General features: G+C 43.5%; 1 protein-coding gene across 2 annotated transcripts in view; it reads left to right on the top strand.

Annotated features, from left to right (window-relative positions):
- rbm27 (RNA binding motif protein 27) overlaps positions 1 to 23,372 on the top strand; it is a 124,252-nt gene that overhangs the window by 77,991 nt on the left and 22,889 nt on the right. For both annotated transcript variants that reach the window (XM_067996070.1, XM_067996071.1), the window contains exons 18-20: positions 1,767 to 1,952; positions 14,795 to 14,878; positions 21,199 to 21,309. In XM_067996070.1, the coding sequence (XP_067852171.1) occupies positions 1,767 to 1,952; positions 14,795 to 14,878; positions 21,199 to 21,309 (381 nt within the window). The remainder of the gene's footprint in view (positions 1 to 1,766; positions 1,953 to 14,794; positions 14,879 to 21,198; positions 21,310 to 23,372) is intronic.

Here is a 23,372-nt window from a genome sequence, read left to right as displayed (position 1 = left end):
TGCGCTCCAGATCTTAACAATCCTCCCTGTGAAAAAATTTCTCCTAATTTTCGCTCTAGTTGTTTTGCTAATTATTTTAAATCTATGACCTCTGGTTAGGGTTAGGGTTGCCTGAGGAAACAGTTTCTCCCTATTTGCTCTAATTTTGAATACCTTTGTTGGGTCTCCCCTTAGCCTTCTCTGCTCCTTATGTGACTCTGTGTGAAATTTTGGTTTGATCATCTCTTTTGCACAGGAGAGTTGAGAAGATACCAGATAGGAGTGGTACAGCTAGACTGAGCTCCAAGATGATCACTGGACAGGTGGTGCCAGAGGGGTGGATAGCAAGGAGGGGGTGTAAGGTAGCCGACAGCCCAGGCCTCCAATTTGAATGAGACAGCAACACCGTAGGCATAGTGGGAGAACCTGGGGCAGGGAGCGTAATGAGTGGGTCACTCGGGAGGCAGTAAGAATGGCACGCAAGCCAGAGAATCATAGTTAGGGGGATCGTGTCATATTCTTTGGCCAATCACAGATTAAGTAAAGGATAAGATTGCTGCTGTAGCACCTGGCTGGGAGGTTCAGCTAGGAGTACTGAATGAGTACCATTAATCAACACCACTGAATTCAGTGGGAAATAGTGTGATATTATAGCTGACACGATAACATGACAAAGTGTGACACAATTGTAATACAGCAAGTGTGACACATTATTAACTGATCTCAAGTGGCATTGCTAACAGAGTCAGAGGTTACATTGTTGCAAGGGGGGACTGAGATGTGCAAATGGGGGAAGGTACACTTTTGGGAATGTAGAAATAAGTTTCTAAGAGATGTCCTTGGAAACAGTGAAGTAAATATTGTGTTTTTCTTATGCACTGCAGGTAGATAAATACCCCAGCTACTTGATCTCTGCATATAACGTGGGGAGCGAGTTTTTACCATCCATCTATTTTGCGTTACCGTTAATCTTATTTGCATTTTTACTTCTTCACCAAATATCGGCAACATTATGTTGTGTATTTAAGCAGAACCTTTTGATAAAACATTATAAATTTAGCTTGAGTATAGCAACCTAAATTGCTTTTTTTTCAGGAAAATTACCTCAAAACGTTCACCCGTTACCTTGTCTTTGATGTTTCATAGAAAAACAAATTCAGTTTACTTTCACTGTTCTAAAAATGCTTTCTTTGGAGGTTTTTGATCTTAGTAATTTTCTATCGGGAGTGGCAGGGCTCATAGTAAATTCTGCAATGCATTGTGTTGCTGTCAGTCCTAATTTCTAGAAGTTGAATGCACAGTTGCATGCTGTGATTTCTAGCCTGGGTTTCCTCACCTAACAGTGATTAGTCCAGGAACCCGTATGAAATCAAGGTTTTGGCTGCTTACATAGGTACAGGCCTCCAATGGAAAACTGTTACAGAAAATACTGTGAAGAAAGCACAATGGTGGCCAAAAGGATTTAAAAACATATTTGGAGCAGTTTGATTAATTCAGTTTCTTTATTGGTAGATTTTGCTGGTTCTCCTGCATAATTGATTATTTTAATTTGTCCTTGATTGTTCCTCATTGGAGGTTTATCTACCTGCGTTCCTTGAGGTTTGATTTGTATGTTTCATACGCCTTCCATTGCTGTTCTAAGAATACGCAATTTGAGGAATCACGTGCAAATGTGACACACATTTGGCTGTAAAAAGATGTGACACAAGGTTTGACAGACACAGGCACGTAATAGCAATGCTTTTAGATTACAAATGAACATAATAGACTCCGTTGTCTGTTTTCAGGCTGCACGATTGGGCATTCTTCCCGGAGGACGTGGTAAGCCTATGCAGACACGAGGCCGCGGTCGAGGTAGGAGTGTGAGGGGGAGAGGCGCACAGATGCATATGGTGGTTGATCACAGGCCCAAAACGCTAACGATATTTGGCTTCACAGAGGAGGAAAAGGACGAATTAATGCCACATTTCTCAGTAAGTCCAGACATAAAACTAAATTCAGCATTCAAGTTCAAATATCCTGATGAGCAAATTAATTGTGGGTGTTTCAGTTTTGTTCATCTCCAAACATTAGCAGCATTATGTTAAGCTCCACAAACCCATGTTTACAGATCTTATTGTTCAACTATAATTTAGCAAGCACAAGAGGAAATTTAAGTTCATAAATTGTACTGTACAGAAGAAATCCTGCTCACTGGTGGTTGAAAGTAGTGGGGGTAGGGAAATCATCGTATATGAGAATAATGTTGCAGCTTATTCTGCAGAATGCACTTGTGTATTCCCGGCCCGATCCTGGTGTCCAGTCTGTTTTAGATTGCTTAACACTGCTCATTTCTTCAGTTCTGATGTCCTGCTCCCTGACTCTGCACTGCAGTGGCAGCATGAAAAACAATGTTTCCCACTCCCTTGAGGAGCAGTAGTGGGGTTGGCCCACCCAATTGTTGAATCTCCATTGGCTCCAAATTAGACCTACCTGTGGAACTTCCGAGAAACCACGCCTTTCATTATTCAGTTAAGCCAGAATCCACGTTCATAGAATCACAGAATGATACAGCACAGAAGGAGGCCATCCGGCCCATTGTGCCTGTGTCAGCCACCTCTTTGAAAGAGCTATCCAATTAGTCCCACTCCCTTGCTCTTTGCCCATAGCTCTGCAAATTTTCCCCCTTCAAATATTTATCCAATTCCTTTTTGAAAGTTATTATTGAATCTGCTTCCACCACCCTTGATCGTTGATGGTTTAAGATGCTTGTCAACGACTGGCTATTATAACTGACCCTTTCCATTGTTTCAAACCTACAGAACATGCATAAAAGCAATTTCAATGCCAGCAGCTTAGGTGAACCTCCAGGAGCCATTCCATCACCATGGCATGCAATGCTTCTGATTGTATGTAATGATGGCCCCATTGTTTAATAATTAACATACCAAATCACTAAAGTAACCAGTCTAGATTCCATGTCTGCTGACTTAAATATTGAGTAAAAAATGCAGCATTTAACATCATAAGAAATATTATAATTTAACAAAAATCAGGGCAGATAAAATTGGTAAAAATCCAAAATCCTGCCGTGGGTCTTAGATTCTCCCCCCCCTCCCCCAGGTTTTTTGGCTGGAAAGTTGGGGAAGGGGGGGTGGGCATCATCATTATACATTGGTCACCATTGTGTTTTTTAAAATTATGAATTTAACTTTTTGGATCAATGGTGTTAGAAAATTCATTATGAAGTTATGGCTCCTTTAAAGTTTACTATTTGTGATAGTTAGAAAAGTGTGACTGATGTTCTCTTCCATGTCCTATAAACCCCTAAGCAGGGTGACTGAGTTATTTATTTTCAGTCATCAGTATCAGTAGTAGTAGTACATCATGCACAGTGCAGTGATTTTGTTGTTTATTGTTAGGGAAATTGTGAAAACCAGAAATACTATAAAGGATCACACCAATCAAAGCTTTTAAGAATTCTCCAGATGATTGGTCCAATGAGTAGTTGAGCTGCTCAGACTAGGAAGGTAATAGGTTTGATTTCCCAGTCTGCAGAGTCAGCTAGTGAGGCACTGGGAGCTCTAGAATTGGTTCAGTGAGGACCTGGTTGCTGTTCAGCATCCTGATTTAAATTGGTTGAACGGGTACCAAGATAATGCAGTTGCAAAATAGCCATCTTACTAACCTGACTAGTTAGGAGCTATTGACACACTTTATTCCACTAAGAATACCAGATATAGCTACACTGGACTGTCTGATGGTCATACCCAGTTCTTTAGTCTTCAGCATCCTGTTCTATTTTTTTTAAAGAATTGAATGCACAGTTATCATCTTTGTTGAAAATAGCTATCTCAATGTATAACGAATAAAGGATTGATGCTGTCCTGAGCCTCTTAAGCATCTTTCTGTCAAGGATTTCCAGTGCTCCAGCTCCATGAGCCAATGTAAAAAGATACACAACAGTTTATTGCCACATTCGGTGGACTTACAAAAGAAAATGGATTAAATTGAGTGCCTCCCCTCCATTTTGGTAAAAATTTGAGGCATCTCCTGTCACAGGACAAGAATCCTATTCCCTGAAAAAGTCAAGCAGTCTGGACTTTGAGATTTTGGGGTCTACTTATTGTGCATCTTTCAAAGGTACATGGCAATGAAGCATATTTTGTCCTTCAGTTAATGTCTTCAGATACAGACTGTAAGATCCAACTTGTAGCCATGCACCAGTATATAATTTATTGGAAACTACCAGTGTGCAATGGGTAACCTTGTTTTCGGAGCAGGCATGCTTGACAGGGAACCTGACTAATTACTGCTCCTCTTTCTCTCTTCCCCACCCGCCCCCCCCCCCCCCACCCCACGCCCCACAACCCCCAAACCCAAGGACAATGAGATTGATTGTAGCACTTCCATAGCTATCCCAGCTTGGATCTATTAATTCAGAACAGACCAAAGATGGTGAACCTGGGTTCTTCCTGGTCTGTAGGATTCAGGATCATGCCACGTGCATTTTCCCACTGAGTCATTGGGGTGGCCTTTGCTTTTATCTTCCAACACATGTTTCATTACATAGATTTTAGGTAGGATTTAGAAAAAGGAAGTTTTGCATTTGTATGGTGCCTTTTCATGTTTCTCAAAGGGCCAAAGGACTCTATAAAATATTTTGCAAAGCAGTAACTGTTGTGTAAAGAAACATGACAGCCATTTTATGCTCAGCAAAATTCAATAAACAACACTGAAATATATAACCAGTTAATCAGTTAGTTGAGGGACGAATATTGATTTGAGCACTTGAGGGTGGTTTTTCGAATAGTGCCATAGACTTTAGATTTCAATGGAGGTGAAATTTAGGGAAAAAGTCAACGTGTGCGTACAAAAAATGATTAACATGTGGAATTTCACTCCATATATGTTTAGACCTAGATGTTTGTAAATTGAGGCTGCCTTTTTACTCCTGTTGAGCTTGAACATAGGGAAATCTGTTCTAATTTTTCATTCTTGGAACGTGAGTGTTGATGGCAAGGTCGGCATTTATTGCCCATCCCTAGTTGCCCTTGAGAAGGTGGTGGTGGGCCGCCTTGAACCGCTGCCATCTGTGTGGTGAGGATACTCCCACAATCCTGTTAGTTAGGAGTTCCACGATTTTGACCCAGTGACGATGAAGGAATGGCGAGCTACGACCAAGTCAGGATGGTGTGTAACTTGGATGGGAACTTGGAGGTGATGGTTTTCCTGTGCACCTGCTGCCCTTGTCCTTCTAGTTGATGGAGATTGTGATTTTTGGATGTGCTGCTGAAGAAGCCTTGGCGAGTTGCTATAGTGCACCCTGTCGATAGTACACACTGTAGTAGCCACAGTATGCCGGTGTGGAGGACGTGGATGTTTAGGCTAATGGGTGAAGTGTCAATCAAGCAACTGCTTTGTCCTGGATGGTGTCAAGTTTCTTGAGTGTTGTTGCAGCTGCACCCATCCAGGTAAGTGGGGAATATTCCATTACACTCCTAACTTGTCCCTTGTAGGTGGTGGAAAGACTTTGGGGAGTCAGGAGGTGAGCCACTTGCTGCAGAATACTCAGCCTTTGACTTGTTTTAGAAGGCCATGACATTTATGTGGCTGATTAGTCGAGTTTCTGGTCAGTGGTGACGGTGGAGGACTTAGTGGTGGTAATAGCATTGAATGTCGCGGAGAGGTGGTTAGACTCTCTCTTGTTGGAGATGGTCATCGCCTGGCACTTGGGTGGCTTGAATGTTACTTGCCAATTATCAGCCCAGCCTGGATGTTGTCCAGTATTTGCTGTATGCGGTCATGGACTGCTTCATTATCTGAGGAATTGCAAATGGAGCTGAACATTGACCTTATGATAGAGGGCCTATGAAGATAGTTGGGCCTAGACTGCTGCCCTGAGGAAATCCTGCTGAGATGGTTGGCCTCCCATAACCACAACCATGTTGCCTTATGCTAGGTATGACTCCAGCCACGAGAGAGTTTTCCCCCAATCCACACTGATCAGTTTTACTCGGGCTGCTTGGTGCCAGACTTGGTCAAATGCTGCCTTGACATCAAGGGCAGTCACTTTCACCTCACCTCTAGAATTCAGCTCGTGTTCATGTTTGGACCAAAGCTGCAATGAGGTCTGGAGCCGGGATGTCCTGGCACAACCAAACTAGGCATTGATGAGCAGGTTATTGGTGTGTAAGTGTCGCTTGATAGCACTATTGATGACTCCTTTCATAATTTTGGACAGGTCTGATTTGACCTGCATTTTGTGGACAGGACATATCTAGACAATTTTCCACATTGCCGGGTAGATGCCAGTGTTGTAGATGTACTGGAACACCTTAGCTAGGAGCATGGCTAAGTCTGGAGCACAGGTCTTCAGCACTACAGCTGAAATGTTGTCAGGGCCCATAGCCTTTGAGTATTCAGTGCACTCATAATAAAAAGATTGATATGACTATATGGTGTGTTTGCCACCCAGGAGGGAGGGAATATCCTGAACATACAAAATGGTATTATGCCAGAACAATTATTTGTTTCTCCTGACCGTTTTAAAGAGGGAGTTTTGCCATCAGGATCCTGTTTCAAAGTCATGCTAAAGTGAATTATGATTAAATTTAATATCTTCCATTCTCTGCTATCTATTTCTATGGATTTTTGCCTTGGTTTTGCTGTATCAGTGAATGCTGATGCCCCATAGGGAAGCTGTCATAGAGGAATTAGTGAGCTAAACAGTGTGAAGAATCTGATTAATGCCAGTGGGAATAGTCATTGACCCAATTGTAGTTTAGCTACAGCTGTGTTTCATTCTGTTCTATCAAGTTGGGCCCAATAACTCCTCCAAGCATTGTCCCCTTATGGGATTGTCATTATCAGCTAATAAATCTTTAAACAAAGCTGTAAGAAAATAATTAAAATGCAAATTAAAAGGCGGGACAAAAATGTTATAATTGTTTTAAACTGTTTGGTGTTTGAAATGATAGTGAAATTCCCTCTTTTAGAAAGTTACATTAAAGAACAGCTGCTGCACGAAGCATATTGTGTATATCTCGGAATACAATTTAGATTGGGCTCCTCAGGATCAGCACATGCTGTCCAACAGAACGGCATTAGTTACATGTCCATTGGTCCTTGTTTATTATGCAATGTTGGTACAGAATGCCAGGCAATGACCATCTCCAACAAGAGAGAGTCTAACCACCTCCCCTTGACATTCAACGGCATTACCATCGCCAAATCCCCCACCATCAACATCCTGGGGGTCACCATTGGCCAGAAACCTAACTGGACCAGCCATATAAATACTGTGGTTACAAGAGCAGGTCAGAGGCTGGGTATTCTGCGGCGAGTGACTCACCACCTGACTCCCCAAAGCCTTTCCACCGTCTACAAGGCACAAGTCAGGAGTGTGATGGAATGCTCTGCACTTGCCTGGATGAGTGCAGCTCCAACAACACTCATGAAGCTCGACACCATACAGGACAAAGCAGCCCGCTTGATTGGCACCCCATCCACCACCCTAAACATTCACGCCCTTCACCACCGGCGCATTGTGGCTGCAGTGTGTACCATCCACATGATGCACTGCAGCAACTCGCCAAGGTTTCTTCGACAGCACCTCCCAAACCCGCGACCTCTACCACCTAGAAGGACAAGAGCAGCAGGCACATGGGAACAACACCACCTGCACGTTCTCCTCCAAGTCACACACCATCCCAACTTGGAAATATATCGCCGTTCCTTCATCGTCGCTGGGTCAAAACCTTGGAACTCCCTTCCTAACAGCACTGTGGGAGAACCTTCACCACACGGACTGCAGCGGTTCAAGAAGACGGCTCACTACCACCTTCTCAAGGGCAATTAGGGATGGGCAATAAATGCTGGCCTAGCCAGTGACGCCCACATCCCATGAACGAATAATAAAAAAAGAATACTGAATGAAGATGATTTATCCACTTGGATACTTAAGTTAAGGAACACTATTTAAACACCCTCCCTATTTCTTTGCTCTGTCTCCTGATCAGAAAGTATGAACATCTGAATTTATTTCTGCTATGGTAAACTGAGTACCACTTAACCCACCCCCACTCCAGGACATTTTTTTTTAACAAGAATTTAGTAGGTTATACTTCCATTCAGCACCTCCCTCCCCTTTAGTGAGAAAGAACTGATCAGTAATTCTGTAATAGTGGCAAAATACCTATTGCTATAAATAAGAATACAAGAAATAGGCGCAGGAGTGGGCCATACAGCCCCTCGAGCCTGCTCCGCCATTCAATAAGATCGTGACTGATTTTCTACCTCAGCTCCATTTTCCTGCCCGATCCCCATATCCCTTGATCCCTTTAGTGTCCAAAAATCTATCGATCTCAATCTTGAATGTACTCAAAGACTGAGCATCCACAGCCCTCTGGGGTAGAGAATAACAAAGATTCACAACACTATGTGAAGAAATTTTTTGTCATCTCAGTCTAAAATGGCTGACCTCTTACCTTCAGACTATGACTCCTGGATCTAGACTCTCCAGCCAGGGGCAGCGGCCTCAGCATCTCCCCTATCAAGTCCTTTAACAATTTTATACGTTTCAATGAGATCACCTCTCATTCTTCTAAACTCCAGAGCATATAGGCCCATTTTACTCAATCTGTCTTCATAGGACATCCCAGGAATCAATCCAGTGAAGCTTCGTTGCACCCCCCTCTAAGGCAAGTATATCCTTGCTTAGATAAGGAAACCAAAACTGTACATGGGTATGGTTTCACCAGAGTCCTATATAATTGCAGCAAGACCTCTTTACTCTTATACTCCAACATCCTTGCGACAAAGGCATACTATTTGCCTTCCTAATTGCTGTACCTGCATGTTAACTTGCTGTGATTTGTGTACAAGGACACCCAAATCCCTCTGACAACCAACATTTGTTAGTCTCACCATTTTAAAAATATTCTGCTTTTCTATTCTTCCTACCAAAGTGGATAATTTCACATTTCCCCACATTATACTCCAGCTGCCACCTTCTTGCCCAATCGCTTAACCTGTCTATATCCCTTTGCAGCCTCTTTACGTCCTCCTCACAGCTTACTTTCTCACATGGCTTTGTATCGTCAGCAAACTTTGATACATTATGCTCAGTACACTCATCTAAGTCATTGATATATATTGTAAACAGCTGAGGGCCAAGCACTGATCCTTGCGGCACCCCACGAGTTACAACATGCCAACCCGAAAATGACCCGTTTATTCCTACACTCGGTTTTCTGTCCATTAACCAATCCTCAATCTATGCTAATATATTACCCCCAACCCCATGTGTCCTAATCTTGTGTAACAATCTCTTGAGTGGCACCTTATTGAATGCCTTTTGAAAATCCAAATATACTACATCCACTGGTTCCCCCTTATCTACCCTGCTAGTTACATCCTCAAAAAACTCTTAATAGATTTGTCAAACCACGATTTCCCTTTCATAAAACCACGTTGACTCTGCCTAATCGTATTATGATTTCATAAGTGCCCTGTTACTACGTCCTTAATAATATATTCTAGCATTTTCCCTACTACTGATGTCAGGCTAACTGGCCTATAGTTCCCTGTTTTCTCTCTCCCACCTTTCTTGAATAGCGGGGTTACATTTGCTACCTTCCAATCCATGGCGAACCGTTCTAGAATCTAAGGAATTCTGGAAGTTCAAAACCAGTGCATCCACTATCTCTGCAGCTACCTCTATTTTAAAAACCCTAGGGTGTAGGCTATCAGGTCCAGGGGATTTGTTGACTTTTAGTTCCATTAATTTCTCCAATACTTTTTCTTTACTAATCTTAATTACTTTAAGTTCTTCCCTCTCATTAGACCTTGATTCCCCACTATTTCCGGTATATTTTTGGGTCTTCTACTGTGAAGACAGGTACAAAATATTTGTTTAATGTCTCTGCCATTTCCTTATTCCCCACTATAATTTCTCCTGTCTCTGCCTCTAAGGGACCCACATTTACTTTTGCTAATCTCTTCCTTTTTACATACTTGTAGAAGCTCTTACAGTCTATTTTTATTTTTCTTGCTAGTATACATTCATATTCAATTTTCTCCCTCTAACAATTTCTTGGTCATCCATTGCTGGTTTCTAAAACCCTCCCAATCCTCAGCCTTACTGTTTTTGGCAACATTGTAAGCATCTTCTTTTAATCTGATACTATCCTTAACTTCTCTAGTTAGCCACAGTTGGATCACTTTTCCTGTTGCCTTTTTTATTCCTCAAGGGAAAGTGTATTCATCGAGAATTATGAATTATTCCTTTAAATGTACGCCGTTGCTTATCTACCGTCATATCTTTTAATCTAATTTCCCAATCTACCTTCGCCAACTCGCCCCTCATACCTACGTGATTGGCTTTGTTTTAAGTCCCTATTTTCGGGCTTAACTACATTACTATCAAACTCAAAATGAAATTCTATCCTTTATGATCACTCTGCCCCAGAGGATCCTTAACTGTAAGATTACTAATTAACCCTGTCTCATTATACAATACTAGATCTCAAATAGCCTGTTCCCTAGTTGGTTCCTTGGCATATTATTCTAGAAAACTGTCTCAAATGCATGTCATGAACTTGTCCTCCAAACTACTTTTGCCAATTTGGTTTGCCCAGTCTCTATGAAGATTAAATTTCCCCATGATTATTGCATTACCCTTGTTACATGCTACTCTAATTTCCTGATTTATACTCTGTCCAACACACTAACTACTGATAGGTGGCCTATAAACTACTCCCACGAGTGTTTTCTGCCTCAGGTTATTTCTTAGCTCTGCCCATACTGATTCTACATCCTGTTTTTCTGAGCTAAGATCCTTTCTCCTACTGCCATTATCTCATCCTTTATTATCAGGGCGACCCCTTCCTCCCCTTTTCCATTTTGTCCATCTTTTTTAAAAGTCAAGTACCCTGGAATATTTAGTCCCAACCGTGGTCACCCTGCAATCACGTTTCAGTAATGGCTATTAGATCAAACCCATTTATCTCTCTCTGTGCCATAATTCACTGGTCTTGTTATGAACGCTTCGTGCATTCAAATATAGCGCCTATAATTTTACTATTTTTATTATTTCTCCCCGATTACCTTTATTAAACACTCTGTCCCTTCCTGACGCATTCTGCTTGTTTTTTCCCAAATTGCTACTCTGCTCTACAGTCTTGACTTTTTCTCTTTAGACTTATAAATTTACCGTTACCTCAACCCCCCCCTTATTAATTTAAAGCCCTATCTACTGCCCTAGTTATTCGATTCGCCAGGACCAGTTTTAGAAGAACTAAGGACTATAAAGATTAGGTAACCCTCTCATCGTCTCAAAGAGTTAACTTTTTTTTTTATTCGTTCACGGGATGTGGGCGTCGCTGGCAAGGCCGGCATTTATTGCCCATCCCTAATTGCCCTCGAGAAGGTGGTGGTGAGCCGCCTTCTTGAACCGCTGCAGTCCGTGTGGTGACGGTTCTCCCACAGTGCTGTTAGGAAGGGAGTTCCAGGATTTTGACCCAGCGACAATGAAGGAACGGCGATATATTTCCAAGTCGGGATGGTGTGTGACTTGGAGGGGAACGTGCAGGTGGTGTTGTTCCCATGCGCCTGCTGCCCTTGTCCTTCTAGGTGGTAGAGGTCGCGGGTTTGGGAGGTGCTGTCGAAGAAGCCTTGGCGAGTTGCTGCAGTGCATCCTGTGGATGGTGCACACTGCAGCCACAGTGCGCCGGTGGTGAAGGGAGTGAATGTTTAGGGTGGTGGATGGGGTGCCAATCAAGCGGGCTGCTTTATCTTGGATGGTGTCGAGCTTCTTGAGTGTTGTTGGAGCTGCACTCATCCAGGCAAGTGGAGAGTATTCCATCACACTCCTGACTTGTGCCTTGTAGATGGTGGAAAGGCTTTGGGGAGTCAGGAGGTGAGTCACTCGCCGCAGAATACCCAGCCTCTGACCTGCTCTCGTAGCCACAGTATTTATATGGCTGGTCCAGTTAAGTTTCTGGTCAATGGTGACCCCCAGGATGTTGATGGTGGGGGATTCGGCGATGGTAATGCCGTTGAATGTCAAGGGGAGGTGGTTAGACTCTCTCTTGTTGGAGATGGTCATTGCCTGGCACTTATCTGGCGCGAATGTTACTTGCCACTTATGAGCCCAAGCCTGGATGTTGTCCAGGTCTTGCTGCATGCAGGCTCGGACTGCTTCATTTTCTGAGGGGTTGCGAATGGAACTGAACACTGTGCAGTCATCAGCGAACATCCCCATTTCTGACCTTATGATGGAGGGAAGGTCATTGATGAAGCAGCTGAAGATGGTTGGGCCGAGGACACTGCCCTGAGGAACTCCTGCAGCAATGCCCTGGGGCTGAGATGATTGGCCTCCAACAACCACTACCATCTTTCTTTGTGCTAGGTATGACTCCAGCCACTGGAGAGTTTTCCCCCTGATTCCCATTGACTTCAATTTTACTAGGGTTCCTTGGTGCCACACTCGGTCAAATGCTGCCTTGATGTCAAGGGCAGTCACTCTCACCTCACCTCTGGAATTCAGCTCTTTTGTCCATGTTTGGACCAAGGCTGTAATGAGGTCTGGAGCCGAGTGGTCCTGGCGGAACCCAAACTGAGCATCGGTGAGCAGGTTATTGGTGAGTAAGTGCCGCTTGATAGCACTGTCGACGACACCTTCCATCACTTTGCTGATGATTGAGAGTAGACTGATGGGGCGGTAATTGGCCGGATTGGATTTGTCCTGCTTTTTGTGGACAGGACATACCTGGGCAATTTTCCACATTGTCGGGTGGATGCCAGTGTTGTAGCTGTACTGGAACAGCTTGGCTAGAGGCGCAGCTAGTTCTGGAGCACAAGTCTTCAGCACTACAGCTGGGATGTTGTCGGGGCCCATAGCCTTTGCTGTATCCAGTGCACTCAGCCGTTTCTTGATATCACGTGGAGTGAATCGAATTGGCCGAAGACTGGCTTCCGTGATGGTGGGGATATCGGGAGGAGGCTGAGATGGATTGTCCACTCGGCACTTCTGGCTGAAGATGGTTGCAAACGCTTCAGCCTTGTCTTTTGCACTCATGTGCTGGACTCCGCCATCATTGAGAATGGGGATGTTTGCAGAGCCTCCTCCTCCCGTTAGTTGTTTAATTGTCCACCACCATTCACGACTGGATGTGGCAGGACTGCAGAGCTTTGATCTGATCCGTTGGTTGTGGAATCGCTTAGCTCTGTCTATAGCATGTTGCTTCCGCTGTTTAGCATGCATGTAGTCCTGAGTTGTAGCTTCACCAGGTTGGCACCTCATTTTTAGGTACGCCTGGTGCTGCTCCTGGCATGCTCTTCTACACTCCTCATTGAACCAGGGTTGATCCCCTGGCTTGTTGGTAATGGTAGAGTGAGGAATATGCCGGGCCATGAGGTTACAGATTGTGCTGGAATACAATTCTGCTGCTGCTGATGGCCCACAGCGCCTCATGGATGCCCAGTTTTGAGCTGCTCGATCTGTTCTGAATTTATCCCATTTAGCACGGTGGTAGTGCCACACAACACGTTGGATGGTGTCCTCAGTGCGAAGACGGGATTTCATCTCCACGAGGACTGTGCGGTGGTCACTCCTACCAATGCTGTCATGGACAGATGCATTTGCGACGGGTAGATTGGTGAGGACGAGGTCAAGTAAGTTTTTCCCTCGTGTTGGTTCGCTCACCACCTGCCGCAGGCCCAGTCTAGCAGCTATGTCCTTCAGGACTCGGCCAGCTCGGTCAGTAGTGGTGCTACCGAGCCACTCTTGGTGATGGACATTGAAGTCCCCCACCCAGAGTACATTTTGTGCCCTTGCTACCCTCAGTGCTTCCTCCAAGTGGTGTTCAATATGGAGGAGGACTGATTCATCAGCTGAGGGAGGACGGTAGGTGGTAATCAGCAGGAGGTTTCCTTGCCCATGTTTGACCTGATGCCATGAGATTTCATGGGGTCCAGAGTCAATGTTGAGGACTCCCAGGGCCACTCCCTCCTGACTGTATATCACTGTACCGCCACCTCTGGTGGGTCTGTCCTGCCGGTGGGACAGGACATACCCAGGGATGGTGATGGAAGAGTCTGGGACGTTGGCTGAAAGATATGATTCTGTGAGTATGGCTATGTCAGGCTGTTGCTTGACTAGTCTGTGGGACAGCTCTCCCAATTTTGGCACAAGTCCCCAGATGTTAGTAAGGAGGACCTTGCAGGGTCGACTGGGCTTGGTGTTTTGCCGTTGTCGTGTCCGGTGCCTCGTGGTCCGATGCCGGGTGGTCCGTCCGGTTTTATTCTTATTATGACTTTTCGTAGCGAGATTTTACAACTGAGTGGCTTGCTAGGCCATTTCAGAGGGCAATTAAGAATCAACCACATTGCTGTGGGTCTGGAGTCACATATAGGCCAGACCGGGTAAGGGCGGCAGGCTTCCTTCCCTGAAGGACATTAGTGAACCAGATGGGTTTTTACGACAATCCGGTAGTTTCATGGCCATCATTACTGATACTAGTATTTTAATTCCAGATTTTTAAATTTTTTTAATTAATTGAATTTAAATTCGCCAGCTGCCGTGGCGGGATTTGAACTCATGACTCTGGATTTTAGTCCAGGCCTCTGGATTACTAGCCCAGTAACATAACCACTATGCTACCGTACAACTTTAATCGTTGTTGAAGTTTGCAAACCTAGTTTTGTGACCTGTCACCTAGTTTATACTTCATTCTTTGGAGGAATTAACCGGTGTTCATAGGGTTTTAGACAAAGCAAGATTTTTTTTTAACTGTCTTGACTTTTTTAAATGTGTTTTGTTTGGTTTCTCTAGAAATTTGGAGAAGTGGAAGATTTTCAAGAGGATACTCCTTTAAGTGTTAGAATAGCATTCAAGTCAAGAATTGAAGCAGAAAATGTAAGTAGATGGAGAGTAATAGATTTGCATTGTTGACTACATGATTGATAATTAATGTTGTTACTGATGGCTTATTTCACTATAGAACAGAGTGGTTGACTCGTCACGCTCTCAGAACAACTGGGTATGGGCAAAAAAGACTACCTTGCCAGTGTTGCCCACATCCCAAGACCAAATTTTAAAAAAATGTGTTTACTAAACAGGCACTGAGTGCACATAGATCCAATATGAAACTTGACTTGCATGAAGCGGAACTAAACTTATTTTTAATCTTAATTTGGCTGCAATCCTGCAGTGAAATACTTTCTGAAATTTTTACACTTTGAGATGATAATGGCTTTAGATCCAAAAATTCCATTTTTATCTACACAGAGGCTTGTTAAATATTAAGAAATGGCAAACGTTGTAAGAAATTTAAAGTTTCTGGTTTAAATTGTTTAGTTGGCTGTATATAGTTTCAGTAACTCTGCAGAATCCATGTTTTGGGTTTGGATGCTTAGAAAAGGTCTGCTGCATTAACCACTTGAGGCAATATTTGCATCTAGATCACAGACCGACCGCAAAAGTTACACAAAACTAACGTGAAAAATATTTTTCTCTTTGGTCAGCAATGGAGTGTTTGCCATTATTTGGAATGGGAGGGAGCTCTTTTTCTATCGTATTCTGTTTTGTGGGTGGGTGCCCTGGTTTATGGGAAATCTCTCATTTACTAGCTGTCAAATTTGTGGCATAATCTATTCTTCCTGCAGTTCCTTCTGGCTACAAAAAGTGTAAAATATTGCAGGTGCTGGAAATCAAAAACAAAACCAGAAAATGCTAGAAACACTCAGCTGATCATGCTGCAGTTGTGGAGAGAATAAACAAATTAATGTTTTGGATATGGACCCTTCTTCAGAACTGGAAGATATTGCAGATGAACAGCATTTAAAAAGGAACGAAACAAGGGGAAAGGGTAAAAACACAAACACATACTCAAGAAAAGAAATAGAATGACCTCACATGCTTAAATGGAAAACAGAAAGTTGTTCAATGGCACAAGTGATTTAAGCATGAGACAATAAGAGGCACAATGAAAGAAATCAAGGAAATAAAATACATATACAAGACAGAGTGCATGAATAGCTAAAGAGATGGGGATAGGGAGGTGAAAAGGAATTCTGAAAAACTGGCAAAGCAGAACAGGCTCCAGTGATCCAAGAGCCTGCTAGAAGAAAAAAGCAGGTGGGCCCAAGGGTGCAGACCACCCCTCTGGCACGGTGTTCCGACAGGGGAGGGTATTCTTCATTCCTAGCGTCTACCCACTCCTTTCTCCCCTCCCTAGAAACACTGGCACGCCCATCCCACGCTGCCAGCACTTCCCACTAGAGAAAATGGGACCTACAGATATGGTTTGACATTGTGAAAGTTAATACAGCCCCCACCACTTACCGTGTCCCCGCTTATCCCGGACAGCTGCCTATATCTGGCAAATAGTGCTAACCAATTGCCATAGGCATCAATTACAGTGGCACTGCTTAAACTGTATTAATGGCGCCGACTATTTCGGGTAGTTCAAACAGCTGATTGCACCTCTTTTAAGTGCAACTACCTGCCATTAAGTCTTTTCAGGCAGCCCCGCCGCCTGCAGTCACCCTCCATGGCCTCTAGAAATTCCTGCGTATACTGCTCACAAACAAATAACAAAGATGAAAGATATGGCGATGCCGGTGATGGACTGGGGTGGACAAATGTACAGAGTCGTACAACACCAGGTTATAGTCCAACAACTTTATTTGAAATCACAAGCTTTTGGAGCTCAGCTCCTTCGTCAGGGGAGTGAAGAAGGGTTTCCATAAAAGCATCGCATATATAGTCAGAGATCAAGGTCTGGTGATTACAGATAATCTTTCCAACTGCCCGTTATCACCCCTCGGCAGAGAGATAATTACAGCAATCAAAGGAGTGATGGTGTTCAGACAGGTTTAGTTGGGGACACATTACATTCAAGAATACTGAATACACAAGGGGTCAGATAACAAAGACAGAGAGAGAGAGAGAGAATGACCCGTTGCATTAAAAACAGATAACTTTTTTTCGCTGGTGGGGTTACATGTAGCGTGACATGAACCCAAGATCCCGGTTGAGGCCGTCCTCATGGGTGCGGAACTTGGCTATCAATTTCTGCTCGACGATTTTGCGTTGTCGTGTGTCTCGAAGGCCGCCTTGGAGAACGCTTACCCGAAGATCGGAGGCTGAATGTCCTTGACTGCTGAAGTGTTCCCCGACTGGGAGGGAACCCTCCTGTCTGGCGATTGTTGTGCGGTGTTCGTTCATCCGTTGTCGCAGTGTCTGCATGGTCTCGCCGATGTACCATGCTCCGGGGCATCCTTTCCTGCAAAGTATGAGGTAGACAACGTTGGCCGAGTCACAGGAGTATGAGCCATGTACCTGGTGGGTGGTGTCCTCTCGTGTGATGGTGGTATCTGTGTCGATGATCTGGCATGTCTTGCAGAGGTTGCCGTGGCAGGGTTGTGTGGTGTCATGGACGCTGCTCTCCTGAGAGCTGGGTAATTTGCTGTGAACGATTGTCTGTTTGAGGTTAGGTGGCTATTTGAAAGCGAGTAGAGGAGGCGTGGGGATGGCCTTAGCGAGGTGTTCATCGTCATCGATGACATGTTGAAGGCTGCGAAGAACATGGCACAGTTTCTCTGCTCCGGGGAAGTACTGGACGACGAAGGGTACTCTGTTGGTTGTGTCCCGTGTTTGTCTTCTGAGGAGTCTATGCGATTTTTCGCTGTGGTCCGTCGGAACTGTCGATCGACGAGTCGAGCGTCATATCCCGTTCTTACGAGAGCGTCTTTCAGCGTCTGTTGGTGTCCATCGCGTTCCTCCTCGTCTGAGCAGATCCTGTGTATTCGTAGGGCCTGTCTACCTCATACGTTGCAGGAAAGGATGCCCCGGAGCATGGTACATCGGCGAGACCATGCAGACACTGCGACAACGGATGAACAGACACCGCACAACAATCGCCAGACAGTAGGGTTCCCTCCCAGTCAGGGAACACTTCAGCAGTCAAGGACATTCAGCCTCAGATCTTCGGTTTAAGCGTTCTCCAAGGCGGCCTTCGAGACACACGACAACGCAAAATCATCGAGCAGAAATTGATAGCCAAGTTCCGCACCCATGAGGACGGCCTCAACCGGGATCTTGGGTTCATGTCACGCTACATGTAACCCCACCAGCGAAAAAAAGTTATCTGTTTTTAATGCAACGGGTCATTCTCTCTCTCTCTCTCTCTCTCTCTCTCTCTCTCTCTTTTTTCCTCTCTCTCTCTCTCTCTCTCTCTCTCTCTCTTTGTTATCTGACCCCATGTGTATTCAGTATTCTTGAATGTAATGTGTCCCAGACTAAACCTGTCTCAACACCATCCACTCCTTTGATTGCTGTAATTATCTCTCTGCCGAGGGGTGATAACGGGCAGTTGGAAAGATTATCTGTAATCACCAGACCTTGTTCTCTGACTATATATGCGATGCTTTTATGGAAACCCTTCTTCACTCACCTGACGATGGAGCTAAGCTCCGAAAGCTTGTGATTTCAAATAAAGCTGTTGGACTTTAACCTGGTGATGTATGACTCTGTAAAGATGAAAGACGCCTTCCGTCACCACCTGCTGAAACTCGAGCTGTATTTATCTGCTGTAATGGTGAAACTGACTAAACTGCTGCATACTTCAGCCCCATTCAGCTCTCCATTGCTGAATAAGGCGAAAAGCTTCCACCTCACATAGCTTGGCTGTAGCCAGGAATTTTTTCCACAAATAAAATTAAAAACAGAGAAGAAAAGAAGCTCAAAGTGACTGTCACTCCTAATGAGTGAGATTTGGGGCACATTGTCTAGCCAGATTGAGGCCTACTTTTAAAAAAAAAACATGCAGAGGAATTTAATGTAAATGCTTTTGCATTTCTACGAGAACATCACAATCATATTTAATTGCTTTATTTTACAGTGACTGGGAGCAGGAGAGAGGTGGAGCTCCGTGCTTTTAAAAAAAATTCATTTGTTACACCGGCCATCGCATATAGCAGGCGAATCACTTTTCATGAACGCACCCGCTGTAAGTGGCGGGGACTGCATTAAGGCCAGTGCAAAGTGCCTTGAAGAAAGATACGGTGCTGTTCTTTGCGCTTGTATTGAGCTTCACTGGAACAGTGGAGAAGGCCAAAGACAGTGAGATGAGAGTAGGACTGGAACGGAGAATTGAAGTGGCAAGCGACAGGGAGCTTAGGGTCACATTTGCGGACTGAATGGAGCTGTTCAACAAATTGTTCAGATTACCTGGGATGTCCATTCTGTCCGCCAGTGCAATCCCGAGCTTCCTGTCGCTTACCACTTTAATTCTCTGTTCCACTGTCGCCTCTGTCTTTGGCCTTTTCCTCCGTTTCATTGAAGCTCAACACAATCTCGAGGATCCATTGCTTATCTTTCTACTAAGCACTTTACATTCCTCTGGCATATTGACTTTTAACAAGTTGAAGTCTAAACTGTAGGTCTCATTTTCTTTTTAGCTAGAAGTGCTGGCAGTGTGAGATGGATGTGCCAGCCTTTTTAGCAATGGTAAGGAGTGGGTTTCTGCTGGGAGGGGGGGGGAAGCAACACAGTGCCAGGGAGTGGCCTGCACCCTTGGTGTCGAACTACTTTGTCCCCCTATCCAGGCTCCTGGCCCACTAGAGCCTGCTGCACTTGGCAGTTTGTCATGATTCCCTTTCACCTGCATATCCCCCAACCCGTTAGCTATTCACACATTGTCTATGTGTTTTCTTTGATTTCTGTCATTGTGCCTTCTGTGTCTCATGTTTATATTGCTTTTGCCATTTAACCATTTCCCATTTTCCACAATCACTTTACGGGTCATTCTGTTTCTTTTCCTGAGTGGCTCTTTTGTGGTTTTCTCCCATCCCCCGTGCCCCTTGTTCCATTCCTTTTCAAATGCGGTTCATCCGTAATATCGTACAGTTCTGACTAAGGTGCAAGCTTGAAATACTAATTTGTATGTTCTTCACACAGGTGCTGTCTGATCTGGGTGTTTCTAGCATTTTCTAGATTTGTTTTCCCTAGTACACCCTGTTATTTTACCTCCGATACTATTTTTGTGGAGTTAAGGAGTGTCAACTTCACACTTGGTTACATTAAAATTATGGAAAAGACTGCCACCTTGTGTAGTAAATGAGGACTTAAATGCAGCATCTCAAGGAATATAGGAACAGGAATAAGTCATTCAGCCCCTCGAGCCTGTTTCGCCATTCAGTTCGATCATGGCTGATCTGTATCAACTCCATTTACCCGCTATGGTTCCATAACCCTTAATACCCTTGCCTAACAAAAATCTATCCATTTCAGTTTTGAAATTTTCAATTGACCTCCAGCCTCAACAGCTTTTTGGGGAAGAGAGTTCCAGATTTCCACTAGTTCTTTCTGACATAACCCCTGTATGGCCTAGTTCTAATTTTAATGTTAGGCTCCCTTGTTCTGGACTCCCCCCCCCCCCCCCCCCCCCCCAGAGGAAGTGAGGACAGATGCACTTTAAATTGCACCGAAATACCAAAATACTATCTACCCTATCAACCCCTTTAATCATCTTAAACATTGTATTTAGATCATCCATTAATCTTATGCACTCAAGGGAATACAAGCCTCGCCTTTGTAACCTGTCCCCATAATTTAATCCTTTTAGCCCGGATATCATTCTGATGAATCTGCGCTGCACCCCCTCCAAAACCATACATCCTTCCTGCGATGCGGTGCCCAGAACTGAATGCAGTACTCTAAATGGTGTGTAACCAGAGCTTTATATAACTGTAAAATGACTTCCACTCCTTTGTATTCCAGCCTCTTTCAGATACAGGCCAACATTCCATTTGTGTCTTAAATTATATTTTGTACCTGTCCACTAGCTTTTAGCAATTCCCTTACATGGACCCTTAAATCTGTCCGCTACTTCATAGTTCCTAGCTTCTCACCATTTAGAAAATATGATTCAAGCAAAGATATAAGGAGTAATTCATATTGGTGAATATTTGTTCAAGATTAATGTGTTTGTGCACGAGTACTACTTAGTATTCTGGTACTTCAGTGCAATTTAAAGTGCCTCTGTCCCATCACTGCAGTAAAGAAGCTGTTCTAAACTTTGAGCTGCTTTTATTTTCCAGTATTTTAGGATGATTTGGAAGAAAATGTGAGGTTGAAAAACTTTCTTCAAATGGATTTTTAAATTTGTATGGATAACTGTCTCTACTGTTGGATTTTCTAACTTTTGATTTGTATTTCTAAATTGTGCACAGGCTGCCAATCAGGGCGCAAAGTTCAAAGGCCGAAATCTTCAGATCTCCTGGTACAAGCCAAAAGCACCTTCAGTATCAACAGAACCGGAGGAGGAGGAAACAAAAGAAGAGGTACTGCACTGGCCATAGAATTTCCCACTGCTTGGAATAATACAGTAGTGTTAGTGCTCCTGAGATTCTTGTCAGACAAATAATTCAGAGGTCAGGACTCCTCCTGACTAAGGAGGAAGGTATCAGATCTATATGCCTCATGAGGCGGTATTACTAGTTGTTGAAATAGTATGTAATGTTTTCTGCATTATATATAATCTGAAGAATGCATCGAAGATCTCATTCTATTTAATTCTTTGGTTTGGGAAAGAGAGAGAGAGAGAAAAAACCTTGAATTGTGCATATTGGTTACTGACGCAAATTCACGTATGTTGCTTGAATAGGGACTAGTGTGTACTGATTACCGACACAAGCTTTGAGACTGTGCTTGTTGCCGTTGCATGTACACTACAGAAAACTGCTGCTTGCCCAGAAATCAGATTGATGGAACTATCATCACTGTGGAAAGGTATAGGCAAGCACACAAATGATTGAGTATTTCCCCCCCCCCCCCCACCCTCCACTCTCTTCTGATGGTGCTAATTCGTGCCGGATTATGGTTCTGTTGGTACCAGGACATTCCATACATCACCCAAGTGGCCATTCCTTGTGCGAGCGTCAATAGGCCGTTTGAGCATGAGGGGCATTACAACCTACCCCAACCATGACCTAACCTGACATCTATGCACTTTCCAGTGGGAGTCACTTGATAGTGTTCGGGAGTGTGAACATGCCTTGATTTACTGCACCCCACCTTCACCTCCAGGCACTGCAGCTAATTGAAGCACCCTGCTGTTCTGCTGTCTGAGATCATCTAACAAAACAGTTAAGGATTTTAATATTAGTGTCCATTCTCACCTGCAAAGTTTTAACTATATTAGGATGCAGAATAAAACTTTTTTTTTAAAAAAAAGAATTCCTGTAAATTTTGAATGATTAATGTTATAAAGCAATATGGCTAATTCACGTTGTCTTTGAGGAATTTTTCGGGGTCAAGTATTCTCTCTTGAAACAGGCAGGCTGTGTTTCCACTGCAGTCCAATATAAGCTTGCTTTTTCCTACATTAAATTAATTGTTACAGGTCTATGCGTAATGTCATGTTTCGTCACTTCATACCTCAACACATTTTGTAGGAATGTCAAAATGGCAAAACAGTAGGACAAGTAAATTCATCTCTTACAATGACACTAGGGTACTTCAGCGATGGTGTGCACACTTCTCACGTGATTCCAAAGTGGTTCCAATCCAGAACCAGCAAGGTTTTGAAATTCAATAGTACAAGAGAAAGATGGAAAACGCTTTGGTTCAGGAATGTTGACCTAGTCGTCGGAGAGCTCAAGATCATTATTCGTAAAATCGACTATAAGTAAAGGCACCTGCAGCTTAACTAGCTCAGAACTTTCTAATAACTTGCACACTGCTAAGCACTTGTAGCCATCCATGAGAAGTTGTTGTTCTGCAAGATTTGTATTTATAGTCCATTAAATAGTATTAAAGATATTAAATTGAAACGGTCAAATTCCTAACGCTTACATTTGTATGGAACAACAATACAGATGAAAAGGAAAAACTGCAAGCCTGAAATAAAAACACAATATGTCAGAAATACACAGTGACAGCTGAAAATATAAATGATCAGTTAATATTTTGGTTGGAGACCTTTCATTAGAAATGGGGGAAAAAAACTTTACAGTACAATTTCACCAATGTTATATATAGCAACCTGTAATAACAAATTGTGTTATTTGGCTCCTTCACTTTACCATTCCCCACTTTTCTATGACTGTCAAAAGCAGCACTATAAAGCAGCCTGTGTGCATTTGTCTCAAGTTCCAAAACCAATGCCATCTGAAAGATAAATGTGTGCTATCTAATAGATATGGAGCTTTTCTTTCAGAAACTTCTACACCTAAAAGAAAACTTACAAAAATATATAATGTTACCCATTTTTGTCATTTGATAAATTCTAGTCTATTAGTAGGTTTCGAACAAAGCTCAAATTTTCACAAAAAATCCTCCAAGTTGTCTTTGCCAAGTCTTCATGTAGGTGCTGCCCTTCTGCTGTTGAATACCAGTTTTTACT

This window comes from Heptranchias perlo, chromosome 14 (genome assembly GCF_035084215.1).
Source record: "Heptranchias perlo isolate sHepPer1 chromosome 14, sHepPer1.hap1, whole genome shotgun sequence".
Taxonomy (NCBI): domain Eukaryota; kingdom Metazoa; phylum Chordata; class Chondrichthyes; order Hexanchiformes; family Hexanchidae; genus Heptranchias; species Heptranchias perlo.
The sequence above is the reverse complement of the archived record's forward strand: the minus strand, read 5'-3'. Positions and strand labels throughout refer to the sequence as shown.